Source organism: Balaenoptera borealis, assembly GCF_965194805.1.
Source record: "Balaenoptera borealis genome assembly, chromosome: 1".
In the NCBI taxonomy this organism is placed as follows: Eukaryota; Metazoa; Chordata; class Mammalia; order Artiodactyla; family Balaenopteridae; genus Balaenoptera; species Balaenoptera borealis.
In genome coordinates this window covers 44705466-44718514 of record NC_138860.1, presented here as the reverse complement: position 1 = coordinate 44718514, position 13049 = coordinate 44705466, and the positions used below count along the sequence as shown (strand labels likewise).

Genomic DNA, 13049 nt, shown 5'->3' with positions numbered 1-13049 from the left:
ATTCAGTACAAGTATAGTTGCTCAGAAAAAGCACTTATTTTGTAATTACTAGCAATGTACCAAATCCATCTACTAACTTAAAATTATCTAGACTACTAGGCATATTTTTGCTTGATTGTAAAAAAGAAAAGAAAGTCTCCAACAAGTATTCAATGAACATCTGTTATATGTTTTGTACCTAGGAAAAATGGCTATGAACATCCACCCTCACAAGACTTAGCTTTTAGTGATATTACCTAAAGAGGCAAAAAATTTCCCTCTATCACCCAGTTATGTGACACAAAAAAGGTGCTTCTTAAATCCATAAAATGTTTTAGAAAGTGTAGATTATTATAATTAATCTCTCTCCTTAGCTCATCTCCCTTAAAAAGCAACACTATCTTCATTATATGGTTCAGTATTCATTAGTTTATTTTTCTCTTAAACAATTAAAAGTTGAAAAGATTGCCTGCCTTTGCTTTAATTCAAATGAGCATAAAATTTGCACTTTTAAATACACAGGCCTACACAGAAACTCAGATATACTGTTTTCCCACTAGTCTACATATATAAAGTTTTTATTATATTACTATTAATGATTCTGGCTCAGTATTTGTTAAAACCAGAATGGCATACCAGACGATCACCAATTCTTTAAAAAACATTTTAAAACAATTCTAAAATAAAATTATTTTCTATAAATTCCATAATTCTTTACTGCCTACAACAGTTCAGCTGACCTCCAGGACTCATCCTTTCAAGAATTAACAAAAGGTATGCTATATTGATGAAAAAATCTTTTATTCATTGGAAAACTGGACAACACTGCAAAACTCCTACACCCACAAATCTTGAAACATGTAACTTGATTAGACTGACCTCTTCTGGTTGTGAACTGCCATTACTATTAGAAGTCCCTGACTTAATTTTCCACTTAAGAGCAGCAGCAACACACGGCATTTATAATGCTTTATAGATTTAAAATTTTTGAATCTTACAGCAGACCAATGAGGTAGAAAAAATAGTATAATGACTACATTTTAGATATAAACATAGTAGACTTTATGAGAATAATAATGACAAAGCAAGAACAATAGCCTATCTTTTGCTTGCCAGTTTACTAACCAAGTTTTATTACCTATGTGAAAATTAAGTGCAGTCTTAGTTTAGAAAACGTCAGGTTAAAATATTAAATTAATTAAATCAAAATATTAAAAGTGTTCAATTAAAAAGAGACTAAAAAAACAAAACAAAACATAACGAAAGAAAAACAAAACCAAATCTCACCACTGTTTTGAGAATCAGCTGCTCTCTGATTACTTTCACCTCCACCCATACTTTCTTCTGTTTCTGTACCTGGATCAGTCCCATCACCACCCTAAAAACAAAATATGAATGCTAAATGCAAATAAATCAAGTAGTTATCTTAAAAAATAATTAACCAAACCAAATCACAGTAGAAACAAACAAAAACCCAAAGATAAGAAAAGCTGTAGCGTTCTGAGAATACAAGCCTTTTTATATTCTTGAAAAACAATACTAAGCAAGTTCTTAAAGAAAACTGATGGTCAAAATTCTAGCCAGTTACCTCAGCATCATCAGCTTCATACCCATCGTTGCCATCTGCACTACCAGTGCCTTCATTACTATCTTCACCCTCGTCTCCCATCCCTGTGTCATCTTCATCATCATCGTCTTCTTCTTCATCTTCTTCATAATCCTAGTTAAAAACTCCCCAAGTATAAATAAAGATCTAGGACATGGTACACATGTTCTGCATATCTTGATACCATGGTTAGAAATTTAAGTGACTCATTATTGACCAGGATACAGGAGTTGTCCTGAGAGTTGTATGGGATTACTTCAGTGGCAACAAGTATCAAAACTGTGAAGCTTACTGGAATTAGTACAGTAATAATCAACTCTGAATTCTAACTATTCGTATGAGATCAATTCAAAGATTAAAGCTCCCAGATGTCCACAGAATGTCAAGTGGTCCACTTTAATTCTAAATTTAAAATGTGGCATTGAATAAGAAAATGGTGAAATTATACTATGCTATAAGCTTTTAAAAAACATTGATTAATAAAAGAATCTAAAAATGAGAAGCTGTCAATATAGGATTAACTCCCAAAATAAAATGCAAAGTTTCACTTAGAATATGTTTTAATTATCATGACACCTCAATTTCTTCTGAAAAGAACTATAAGGGCTCCAGAAGAAAAAAAAAACCTTATTTCCAGAAACCACAGTGCTTACAATTAAATCTATAGTCACTTATCAGTGAGATTTAAGTTTAATTAATCTAACAAATTTACCAAATCCTAAAGGACTCAGTAATCATTAAAAAAAAAATGAGATTTTCCATCACTTGTTCTATGCAAAATGTTAAGTTCATAACTAATCAGGATAAAAGAAAAGCATAATAATCTATTTAACAGGGAATCAGAATTTACTGGTTGATGCATTAGAATTCCCAAGGATTTCAGCATTTCATCCAGCAGTTTAAAACAATAAATGATTTCAAATCCAAATTTACCTCATGTTCCCCATCATTTTCATCATCATCCTCCTCCTCATCATCACTGTCAATTACGATGACATCATCTCCTTTGCCTTGACCATCTTGTGATGATGTTGTTTGTTGATCTGATTGAAGAGGTCCAAGGTCTATTTGTAGAGACTGAGAGGTTTCTTCACTGTCTTCCATTGGTGTATAATCTCCCTGGGTGACTCCCTTTAGAAGCAAAAGATAAATGAGTAAACAAACAAATAAATAAAGTCAAGTATACTTAAAACTATCAGTGACATACTGTAGATATAAGTAAAGGGTAAAGAATACTTATGGACTACCAGAATTTTATTTTTAAAAATACGGTTTTGAAAGCAGAATTAATTTAAAATAAATGCTTTGGGCTTCTTTACAGTCTTCCTATAGAAGAATTATTATAAATCCCACTGGGTAATACTCCAATAAAAAAGAGAGAAAATACTTTATATAGGCACACAGGTATATATGTGTCAAATCTACCAGTGTGGTACTGTAGATGAGTGTTGTCCATCAGAAGTATAATGTGAGCCACAATACATTTCCCATACGGAATATAAAATTTTTTAGCAGTCACATAAAAAAAAAAAAAAAGCAGGGCTTCCCTGGTGGCGCAGTGGTTGAGAATCTGCCTGCCGATACAGGGAACACGGGTTCGTGCCCTGGTCTGGGAAGATCCCACATGCCACGGAGCAACTGGGCCCGTGAGCCACAACTACTGAGGCTGCGTGTCTGGAGCCTGTGCTCCGCAACAAGAGAGGCCGTGATAGTGAGAGGCCCGCGCACCGCGATGAAGAGTGGCCCCCGCTTGCCGCAACTGGAGAAAGCCCTCGCACAGAAACGAAGACCCAACACAGCCAAAAATAAATAAATAAATAATAATATTAAAAAAAAAAAAAAAGCAGGTGAGATCAATTTTAACAATAATCTTAATATAGCCAAACATTATTTCAACATGTAACCTATATAAAAGTTATTAATCCTACATTTTAAAATTTGTAATAAGTCTTCAAAATCCAATGTATATTTCACACTTAAGAACATGTCAGGACTAGCCATATTTCAAGCGCTCAACAGCCAACGTGGTTAGTTAACAGTGCGGACCAAAGGCAGAAAAAAGACTATCCATGGAACTGCAACATATAATTTTAAAAAAGACAAAAAATTTTCCCCAAATCAGAAATACTGTGTAAAACACACTAAACAAACTATTATAATTGTCTTTTTACAAAAATACTTCTCCCCCTCTCAAAACTCTATCTTAAGCCTTTAAACTGCATTAAAGATATACTAGACGTAAAAATAATTCTTCCCTTAATCTATTTCCTCACAATTCCATTTTTTTAGCTACTGAAATAAACTGCAATTTAACTTTATTTTTGATATTTACTATAAAAAGTTAAATGTTTACTTTTTATTTTAGTTCAGCACTCAGCAAAATTTGGTTTTTTTTGGCCATGCCACGCAGCATGTGGGATCTTAGTTCCGTGACCAGGGATCAAACCTATGCCCCCTGCAGTGGGAGCAAGGAGCCCTAACCACTGGACTGCCAGGGAATTCCAAAATCTGTTTTTTTATACAAGCCAGAAACAATGTCTTATGAACTAAATCATTCATAAAGTTGTTTACTGTAATGGAAAAAATGAGTAAGTCATGGTATAATTAAAAACGTAACAAACTAACATGCTTATTTCAAGAAAAGCAACACTTAGAACATCTGCTTCATTGTCAGAAAATTAGAAAAATGAACTGTTACACTTTCACACACTAAGTAGACACTGCTAGAAGACAAAATGGAAAGCCCAATGGCACTTTTGAGTCACAGACAATTTTGCCAATCTCAAGAAAAAGCTTTGCACAAAAGATTTCAGTATAATTTAACCAAGTCTGGCAATAACACAGAAATTCACATCTTATTTCAAAATTGTTATTATGCTCTTCAGGTATGACCCGCTCTGAAATATACACAAAATCGATGTCATTTAGAGTATTACATATTCATCTTGGAGGTTTAGTTTTCTGTTCTTAGCCAAGGAAAACTGAAAAAATTAACTTACAAAATTAATGCATCTAAGAAACTAAAATTTACTTGCAATCTATGGTTACTTATGATTAGCCTGAAACAATTCCTTTATTTTATACAGATAATATAATTTTAGAATAAAATGATCCTAAAAATTTATCCAGACAGAAAGTACTGTTTCAAGCTTAACAAGACAAATGGAAACCAGACAGCCTGAGTTCAAACCCTAGCTCCAATGCTATGAAAACCTGGGTGCATGACTTAGCTGGGCATTGGTTTCTTCACCTGTAAAACAGGGTTGTTGCAAGATTTCTTATGAGGATTAAGTCAGTTAATAAATGCAAATATTTTAGAACCACACTTGGCATATAATAATGAGTTGTGTTAACTAATATTATAATATTACTATAAATATGAATTACTATAAATTATGAACTCTCAATTTGTAGGGCGGAGGAATGGAAGAAAAGTAATAATTTGAGTGCCTAATATGTGGCAGGTACTATTTTAGGTACTCTACAAAACTAAAAATTATGTTATCTTATGAGAAAATTGAGGCTTAGAGAGAATTAATGTCTTGCTTACAGTCACACAGCTTCTAAGTGGTGCAGTTAAGGACAGAAGCCAGAGCTTTGTAACTTCAGAGTCTATGCATTCCCATTAGTTAGGCTGCCTCTGGAGAAGCCTCAATGAGAGTTCAAAAGATGAAGAGGTATACAAATGCGTTTCCTTTCACAGATTATTTTAATTCAGTAAGGGAAGCAATAGAGGGGAGCAACAAAGGATACCAAGTGGAGCACTTCCGGATGAACTCCAGCCTCAACCAGCTCATCCTTCCAAATAAAAGAGTGGGTAATCTTTACTCATGACAACCTTAGCTTGGAAAATCTGTGCTAACTATAAACAAAAACATTTCTTTAATAAAGTTTAGAAGGCAGGATACTAATTAGAAGTAAAGCAGAAATTGCACTGGCAATTCTAACAATATTTCATTAAATATAAAAGCAGCAAATTGAAAACAGAAGTCCAAATAATATTTCAATTTGTCAAAGCTCATTTCACTCACTATAAGCAATAATTTGTTTACTTTAAGTACATTTTACTTACTTCTCCAATGGAATCTTGAGAATCTTGGTTGTATACTTGAGTCTCTACCTCTCCATCAGTACTTTCTTCTGCCATAACTTCTTCCTGAATCATGACATACAAGTGTGGTAACCATATCAGTTCACTAGATGAAGCATCACCTGTTCAGTGAGTTCTCCCAATAAAACAAAACTCAAAGCTGTAATTTTATGAAGCTGTACATCAGAAATGTTCACTTATATTTACTTATAAAATATAAACAATCACATTCCTCTTTGGTATATATAAAATAAGGTTTATGAACATTAATTAAATACATGCAAGTGAAATTAATTTAGTAGTCTCAATGCTTGATAATAAAACAATTCATTACAACTTATCTTCAACAAAAGAAAATAAAGGAATACCATTTTGGTCAATCAGAGAAAAAGCTGGCAGGCACCAGTTTAAAATTCCCATGAGACTATAACTTCCTTATTCTTTAAATTAAAAACAAAATTGAAATGGAATTCATCCTACGTTTTTGTAACTGTGTTCTTAAAATTGAAATGGGAATTCAATTAAACATACTCAAAGAATATAAAACAGTGTTGGCAACAGCAACAATACCTGGGTTTTCAGTGGAAATTTTACAGTAAGTTCAACAAGAGAGTTTTCTGGATTTAGACCCCAAAAGGTCCATTCTCTTAATAATGCTGTAACTGAAAGAATATCTTGGTTCTATTGGTAGAAGTAAAAGTAAACAGAAAGATCTTTACACACCTCAGTTCCTACAGGTGTAACACTTTTCAACTTCTTTGGAAGAGGCATTTCCACTGTATCGTCAGAGATCTGGTCTGATGCTTCTATGGTGCTATCTTCTTCCTCTTCACGTGTACGCTTCGGCAAAGAAGAACTTGGGGTAGCTGAAACTTTGAAATTACATAATTTAAATCTCGAATTAGAGCGTGATAATCACTCAATTTAGACAAAGTTAATTTAAAAAATATCTTGGTCATTTAACTAAAAAAAAAACACGTAAAAATTTGGACAGAACAACATAATTTGTTCCTGCTAATCTATGCATAAACGAAGAGCAATTTACGCTCTGAATCAATGGTCTTAACCTTTGGTTAATAAAGCCAATTAACTTCTACAACAATACATCTGACTCACTGTGACTGTACTGATATAGAATTGCTACTCACAAAGCTTATATAGGGCCATCTTATAATTTATAAAACCCAGGACTCCTTGGATAAAAAAATTTTCCTTATATGTTTAGACTTGAAAATTCTTACTTGATGTTCTTTTAGATACCTCTTAGTTCTCAGGACTTGTATTAAGTTACAGCTGACTCTTGAACAACTCAAGGGTTAGGGGTGCTGGCCCTCCATATCAGCCATTCCTTCGTGTCTGCAGATTCAACCAACTGAGGATGTACAGTACTGTAGTGTTCACTATTGAAAAACATCCACATTTAAGTGGACCACGAAGTTCAAACCTGTGTTGTTCAAGGGTCAACTGTACATAAAATAAGTTTCAGGTTGTATCACCTTTAAAATTAGTCAAAAAATAACTGGAAAGGAAGAAAGATCTTAATGACAAAAACGAGTGACCTAAAATAGAATTCAGCAGTAAACATAAAATAAGATGTTAGGAATATCGTCATCCGTTTTCATACCTGGTAGGAAACAAGTAGGTACAAAGAACATTCAAAATATGTATTATACTCAAGAAACGATAAATGCACAGGTCTACTCTAACCTCATTTTAAAATTAATCGTACCAGTGCCAAACACTGCTGTGGAAGTAGAAGGCCGCTCAACTGGTGAACTCTGAACCACCTCCACTATGTTTGGGGATAGCTCTTGATTTGTAGGCTCAATCTGAGGATGACTCTGTTGAGTGGGTTGCACAAAAGCTGTAGCCTGTGTTTGTTGCTGAACAGTTAAAATGGGTTGAGGGATAGAAGGCTGGACGTTAGGACTAGTAGAACGAACAGATCCACTTGTGCTTCCGAAAACTGGAACATGTTCCACAGGCCCTTCTGATTGCATGGCTGAAAAATAATTAAAACATTTAATATATTAAGTTTTCTATTCTTACCAAAGCTGGAATTGTCCTTCCCTATTCTCTTACAGGTGACATTTTGCATAGTTATTTATGTACATACCTCTTCCACTCACTAGACAAAAAACACTGAGGGTAAAAATAATGTATTACGCATTTTTGAATTGCCTATGTGACAGAAATAGAGTGTGCAGTAAACTGTTGGCTGAATTAAATAAATAAACTGTTTTTGCATCTATTATTCTATGTAAATGATGACCAAATAAAATGATATTAAGAAACTCAAAGTCAAATTATAAGTTTTTATTAAGTATCATTTTGTTTTCAACTAATACAAAATGACTGTTAAATTTAATTGGTAATATATCTCATAATTATTTTACTGAATGTAGTTCAAATAAAATATTCTGTCCTTTCATAGCATATATATATTTTATATATTTCTAAACACTTAATTTACTGAATTCTAACATTTGTTAAGACAAGAATCTAAGAAAATTGTATTTAGTAACTTTTACTGACACCTATCTTGGGGTTGGGTAAAGCGATTAAACAATGAGAAACAAATTCCCACCCTTGAGGAGCTCAATCTAGCGGAATAAAAAAACATGTATTCAACTGAATAAAATGTGGTTGTAATTGTTGTAATGAGTAAGAAAGTGACATGGGAAGCAAGTGCAGAAAGCAATTACAAGGTCAGACAGTTTATCAGGGAAGAAGTTGATGCTTGGGTTGAACCAGTGATTTAATATGGTTTTCTAAAGTGGATTTCATATCATCTTTCTTAGTTAATAGAGGTAAAAAAATTTGGTCCTGGAAAAGCATGCCATATACTTATAGGGGTGTATTTCCCTCCTTCTTTAGCTTCAAAACACAAAAGCAAAAAGGAAGGGAGGGAGGAAATATGCTACATTAACAAGTATCCCAGGAGGCATACACCTGAAAATATTAAATGCCCACTTGTACATGATGTCTGACTGTAGCTTTAGTGGAAGCCTCATTTATCCTTGAAGTTACCGTCATCTTCTTGTAATAAATCTAAGTAAACAGTTCAACCAGACCTATTACGATTTTACTTACCTTCTTGTGATTCCACTTGTGTAGTGGGCATCACTGTAGCTGTTGGGGTAGTAGTAGGATTTGTAACAGTTGCAGGTGTAACCATTGGGCGGATACTAGCCCTGGGTGTTGACTTATTCCCAGCCATAGCTGCAGCTGTCACTTTACTTGGAGTAGACACAACAGGAGTTGGCTTGATATTGGCTGTTGGTGGGTCTGAGGTGCTGGCACTTACAGAGGGGAAAATGCAAGAATAATAAATCATAAAAGATTACTACAAATATTCCTTATAAAGTACATATACTCTATCAAAAGCAAAGCACATATGCTTCCTGAAGTGAGTGTCTAATAATTATGACCTTAATATGCATTCAGACCTTATTAACTCTGTTTTCCTAACACTGCTTTGGGTAGACTTTTGGCAGATTAGAAAAAAAATTAAAGAGACAGTTGAGTATAGTTCTACATTTTTTGTTCACTAAATATTACAAAACTCTTATTGAAGAGGTTTTGAACTTAAGCATTAAAAACTGTGCAGGAAATGTTCTGCAGTGGTGCATCCTGACAATGTAGAAAGTATTCAACTGTGCTCAGCCTTTTATCCTTGTATCATATAACATCACAGGGAACATCAGTAGCCTATCTTAGAAATCAATCACAAACTAAAAGATGAAAGACACTTTCTCTGTCACAAAGCTCTACCTATCTGACAGGACTGAAAGTATACTGAAAACAAGAGTTCTGGAAAAAAAAAATCTCAGCAACTACATGATGCAGTTTTGCACAGGATAAATGGCTCTTTAGTTACATATTTTTATAATACAGATTTTTTTCTGCCCAAAGATCACTAGATCCTTCCTGTATTTTAAAAGAAAAACAGGGAACAGACTGTAAACAGACTGTCAAAGAACAAAACTCACATTCCTCTTTCACCAGCAGTTGGAGCTGTTTTCAATGTGATCTGTCTCTGCTGTTCTGGGACCTATAAAAAGAAAACTTTGGATTACTGTACCTATCCCACAAGAGTCCACTAAACAATGCCATCAAAATATTTTACTTGTTAATTCTCTCTATATACCTGGTTTAGTCAAAATTCAGTCTGACAAAGGCTCCTAAATCACCAGACATCTTCAAGTAAAATGCACAGGGCAAAAATGATTTGTCACTTAAACCAAATTAGCTAATTACCTTATTAGTAGGTTCTTGAGGCTCATCTCTCTGCTCAAGGTGTCTCTCTTGATGCTCCCTGAGTTCTCTTTCCAAGCGACTAATTCGACCTTCATACTGGGACTTAAGAGCAGTCATACGAACATCCAGTTCATCTTTCTGCTGATCTAAGGCTCCATTCCTTTGTTTAAGCTCCTCATTTTCTTTAGTTAGCTGATCTTTTACACCTACAGAAGTAACCACATGATTCTATTAATATCATAATCAAACACTGGAAATAAAACGCATTTATGTGTGTAATAAGTACTCAAAAGTCGTATCAGATTCTATTCCTGAACTTTAACATCCACAATAATTCTGATATACATCTCAATAAGTAAAGTTCTAAACCTATCTGTATTTGCTTTATTACTCCAATATAAAGTATACTCCAAAATAAAACATTTTACTTTTCCTAAGATCTCAAAAAGACAAAGGATCTACCATAAACTAGTCAGCAGGAGCCCTTTTATATGGCCTTTAATATTTTAATATATTAGGAATTATAAAATTTTCATTTCATATAACCTACAGCATATACTCAAGAATAATTAAGTAACTTCTTTTATGAAATAAGTTGCCAGGGGCACTATCTTAGAGATCATTTAAAAAGCTGCATATAATAAAACTCAACTGATTTGGCATTTTATTTACCTACGAGCAGACTGGTAAGCAAGGTGCAGTAAGGCCCTGAGCGTTGTAGCACTGGGCTCCTCATAAATTTGACATGATATTCTCCCTGAAGGGCTAAAGGGGCCCTCCGTGAAGTGAGGCACAGAAAACTCACTTGGCTGGTAAGATCTAATGCTGTCTAGGAATTTACAGAAGGCTTCTGGACAGTATACTGTGGACCCAAAGGATCACCATCAAAAGGTAGTAACAGTTACACAGTAAAGCAGAAGGATGGCTGTACTCCCTATCTACTATCTACTACCAGTTAACAATTAAGAAAGATTTCATAAATAAATTAAGGACATCCTCATCACTTGAAAATTAAAATTGCTGTAATTTGTGTCTAATTAAATAAACCTAAATATCTAAAGCACACACGCACATACACAGAAGTCACTTTATAGTATAGTCACTTTTTTCTTTCCTATTTAATTTTAAGCCTGTATCAAGTAACCAACTTTCACCATCAAGTTTAAATCTTCAAGTATACAGAAACTTACCAGCTAAGTGTGCAATTTTTGATTTTGCTGCTACAATAGCCTTTCTTGTTTTTTCTTCCTTTTCAGTTATCTGCTGTCGGAGCTGCTCCTCCTGTGTGGTTCTATCTTGAAGGTCCTGACGAAGTCGTGAAAGTTCAGATTGAAGCTGCACAGTCTGTTCCTGGAGATTTCTTGCTTCCACCTCTTTTTCAGATAATGCCTTTTAAAGGAAGACAAAGTATTCACTATGTAATTCAACAAAATCAATATAACTGTATGCCCTACAGACTTAAAATGTAAAACTTATTAATTTGCTTATTTAGATTAAATGGAAGTATAAATATAAAATGGTGGTCAAACCAAGCAAGTGAACACTTAAAGATGATTAGGTATTATTTACATACATAAGTCATTCAAAGTAAAAGGATAAAATATATACCTTTCCATATAAGAGAAAGTATCAGTGTTTAACACATCTTTCTCTTTTCAAAATTCCTTTTTATGACTGAGTAAAATTCCATTGTACTTCTTTAGCTTTTCAACAAGAAAACAATTCCTTCAACACCTTCCACTACTCTTCCGCTCATACCTTCTGCAGATTCTCCACCTGACTCTCGAGTGATTTTGACTTTGTTTCAGCTTGATTAAGGGTTTCTTTGAGCTCCTGCATTTCCTGGACTGAGACATGCTGTTCCTGATGGTCTCCAGAAGACTGAGCTGAGGTCTCCATGACCTAAGATGACAAAGAGTAATAATATACTTGCACATTTATATTCAATAATTCTGCAAATTCATCTAAGAAAATAATCATAAGTATGTAAAGAAATTTATTTTTAAGGGTATTCATAAATAAATCTTCTATGGAACAACTTTAATGTCCAAAAGTAAGCTATTAGTTAAACAGGTTAGGGCTTTCCATACCACTAGGTATTAACCAGCTAATCAAAATGATGATGCATTATTTGACATAGAATTATTTGGAAAAACAAATCACTCATATGTAAACGAAAGCATACTAAAGTGCTAACAATGGTTAACTGAGAGGTAAGAATTTTGAAATTTTTTCTTTATATGTTTTTTCATCTAACGTACTAAATACACAATAAAGTCAATATACAAGTTCTTTACCACTGGGAATTAAAAACAAAATTCAGATCCAAAGTAAAACAAGGATTTAAAAATTCTTTTTGGTAGGTGGTTAACACAGACTACTTATTTAAAACTATAACACAACCTGATCAATTATAAAGAACTAGCATTTTTTGATATACACAATTTCAATCAGCAATGAGTTACAAGAACATAGTTTTGAAAAGGAGCAATATTTGAAATTGGGAAACTGAATTAAAATACCTAGCATTTACTACTATTTCTATATGAATTTATAGTTCATTTTGGGATATACTAAAGAGCAAATCTTAAACCAAATAAAGATATCACATATAAACTTACCCTTGTTTAGAATCTAAAAACCAATAATTAAAAATTATGAATAAGGTTTTTGTAAGTCATCCAAATATATATATATCCAAATATATATCCATATATCCACTCATATATCCAAATATATATATAAAAACTGTGTAAATTGTGTAGATCAAAACTGTGTATATCAAAAAATGATAATATATATATGAAGAATACATAAAAAGAAAACTGCTTCAAAATACCTTATCTTGTTGTGCTTTAAGTTCTTCATACTGAGTTTTGTACCTACGTCCAATTTTCTTGACTTGAGTAATAGTTTTAACTTTTTCTTGAATATCAATTATTTTGGCATCTAAGTCCTTCTGGATGCTTTCCTTTTCAGTTCTTACTTTATTTAAATCTTCCTTTAGACTCTGGATTAAGTTCTGGTTGTTAGTCAAAGATGCATTTGATCTAAGCAAAAAAAATGGGGTAAAGGAGAAAGACTAAATATTTGGAACTTTCCAAATTTTAAAAT

General features: G+C 33.3%; 1 protein-coding gene across 5 annotated transcripts in view; it reads right to left on the bottom strand.

Moving 5' to 3' along the window:
• TPR (translocated promoter region, nuclear basket protein) overlaps positions 1-13049 on the bottom strand; it is a 66868-nt gene that overhangs the window by 12576 nt on the left and 41243 nt on the right. For 4 of the 5 annotated variants that reach the window (XM_082401150.1, XM_082401152.1, XM_082401151.1 and 1 more), the window contains exons 32-43: positions 12775-12985; positions 11694-11837; positions 11126-11324; positions 9936-10141; positions 9668-9729; positions 8769-8977; positions 7405-7677; positions 6399-6547; positions 5658-5741; positions 2519-2716; positions 1568-1699; positions 1267-1357 (exon numbers count right to left, since the gene is read on the bottom strand). In XM_082401150.1, coding sequence (XP_082257276.1) covers positions 1267-1357; positions 1568-1699; positions 2519-2716; positions 5658-5741; positions 6399-6547; positions 7405-7677; positions 8769-8977; positions 9668-9729; positions 9936-10141; positions 11126-11324; positions 11694-11837; positions 12775-12985 — 1958 coding nt within the window. The remainder of the gene's footprint in view (positions 1-1266; positions 1358-1567; positions 1700-2518; positions 2717-5657; positions 5742-6398; positions 6548-7404; positions 7678-8768; positions 8978-9667; positions 9730-9935; positions 10142-11125; positions 11325-11693; positions 11838-12774; positions 12986-13049) is intronic. The other variant, XM_082401154.1, reaches the window with a different exon arrangement.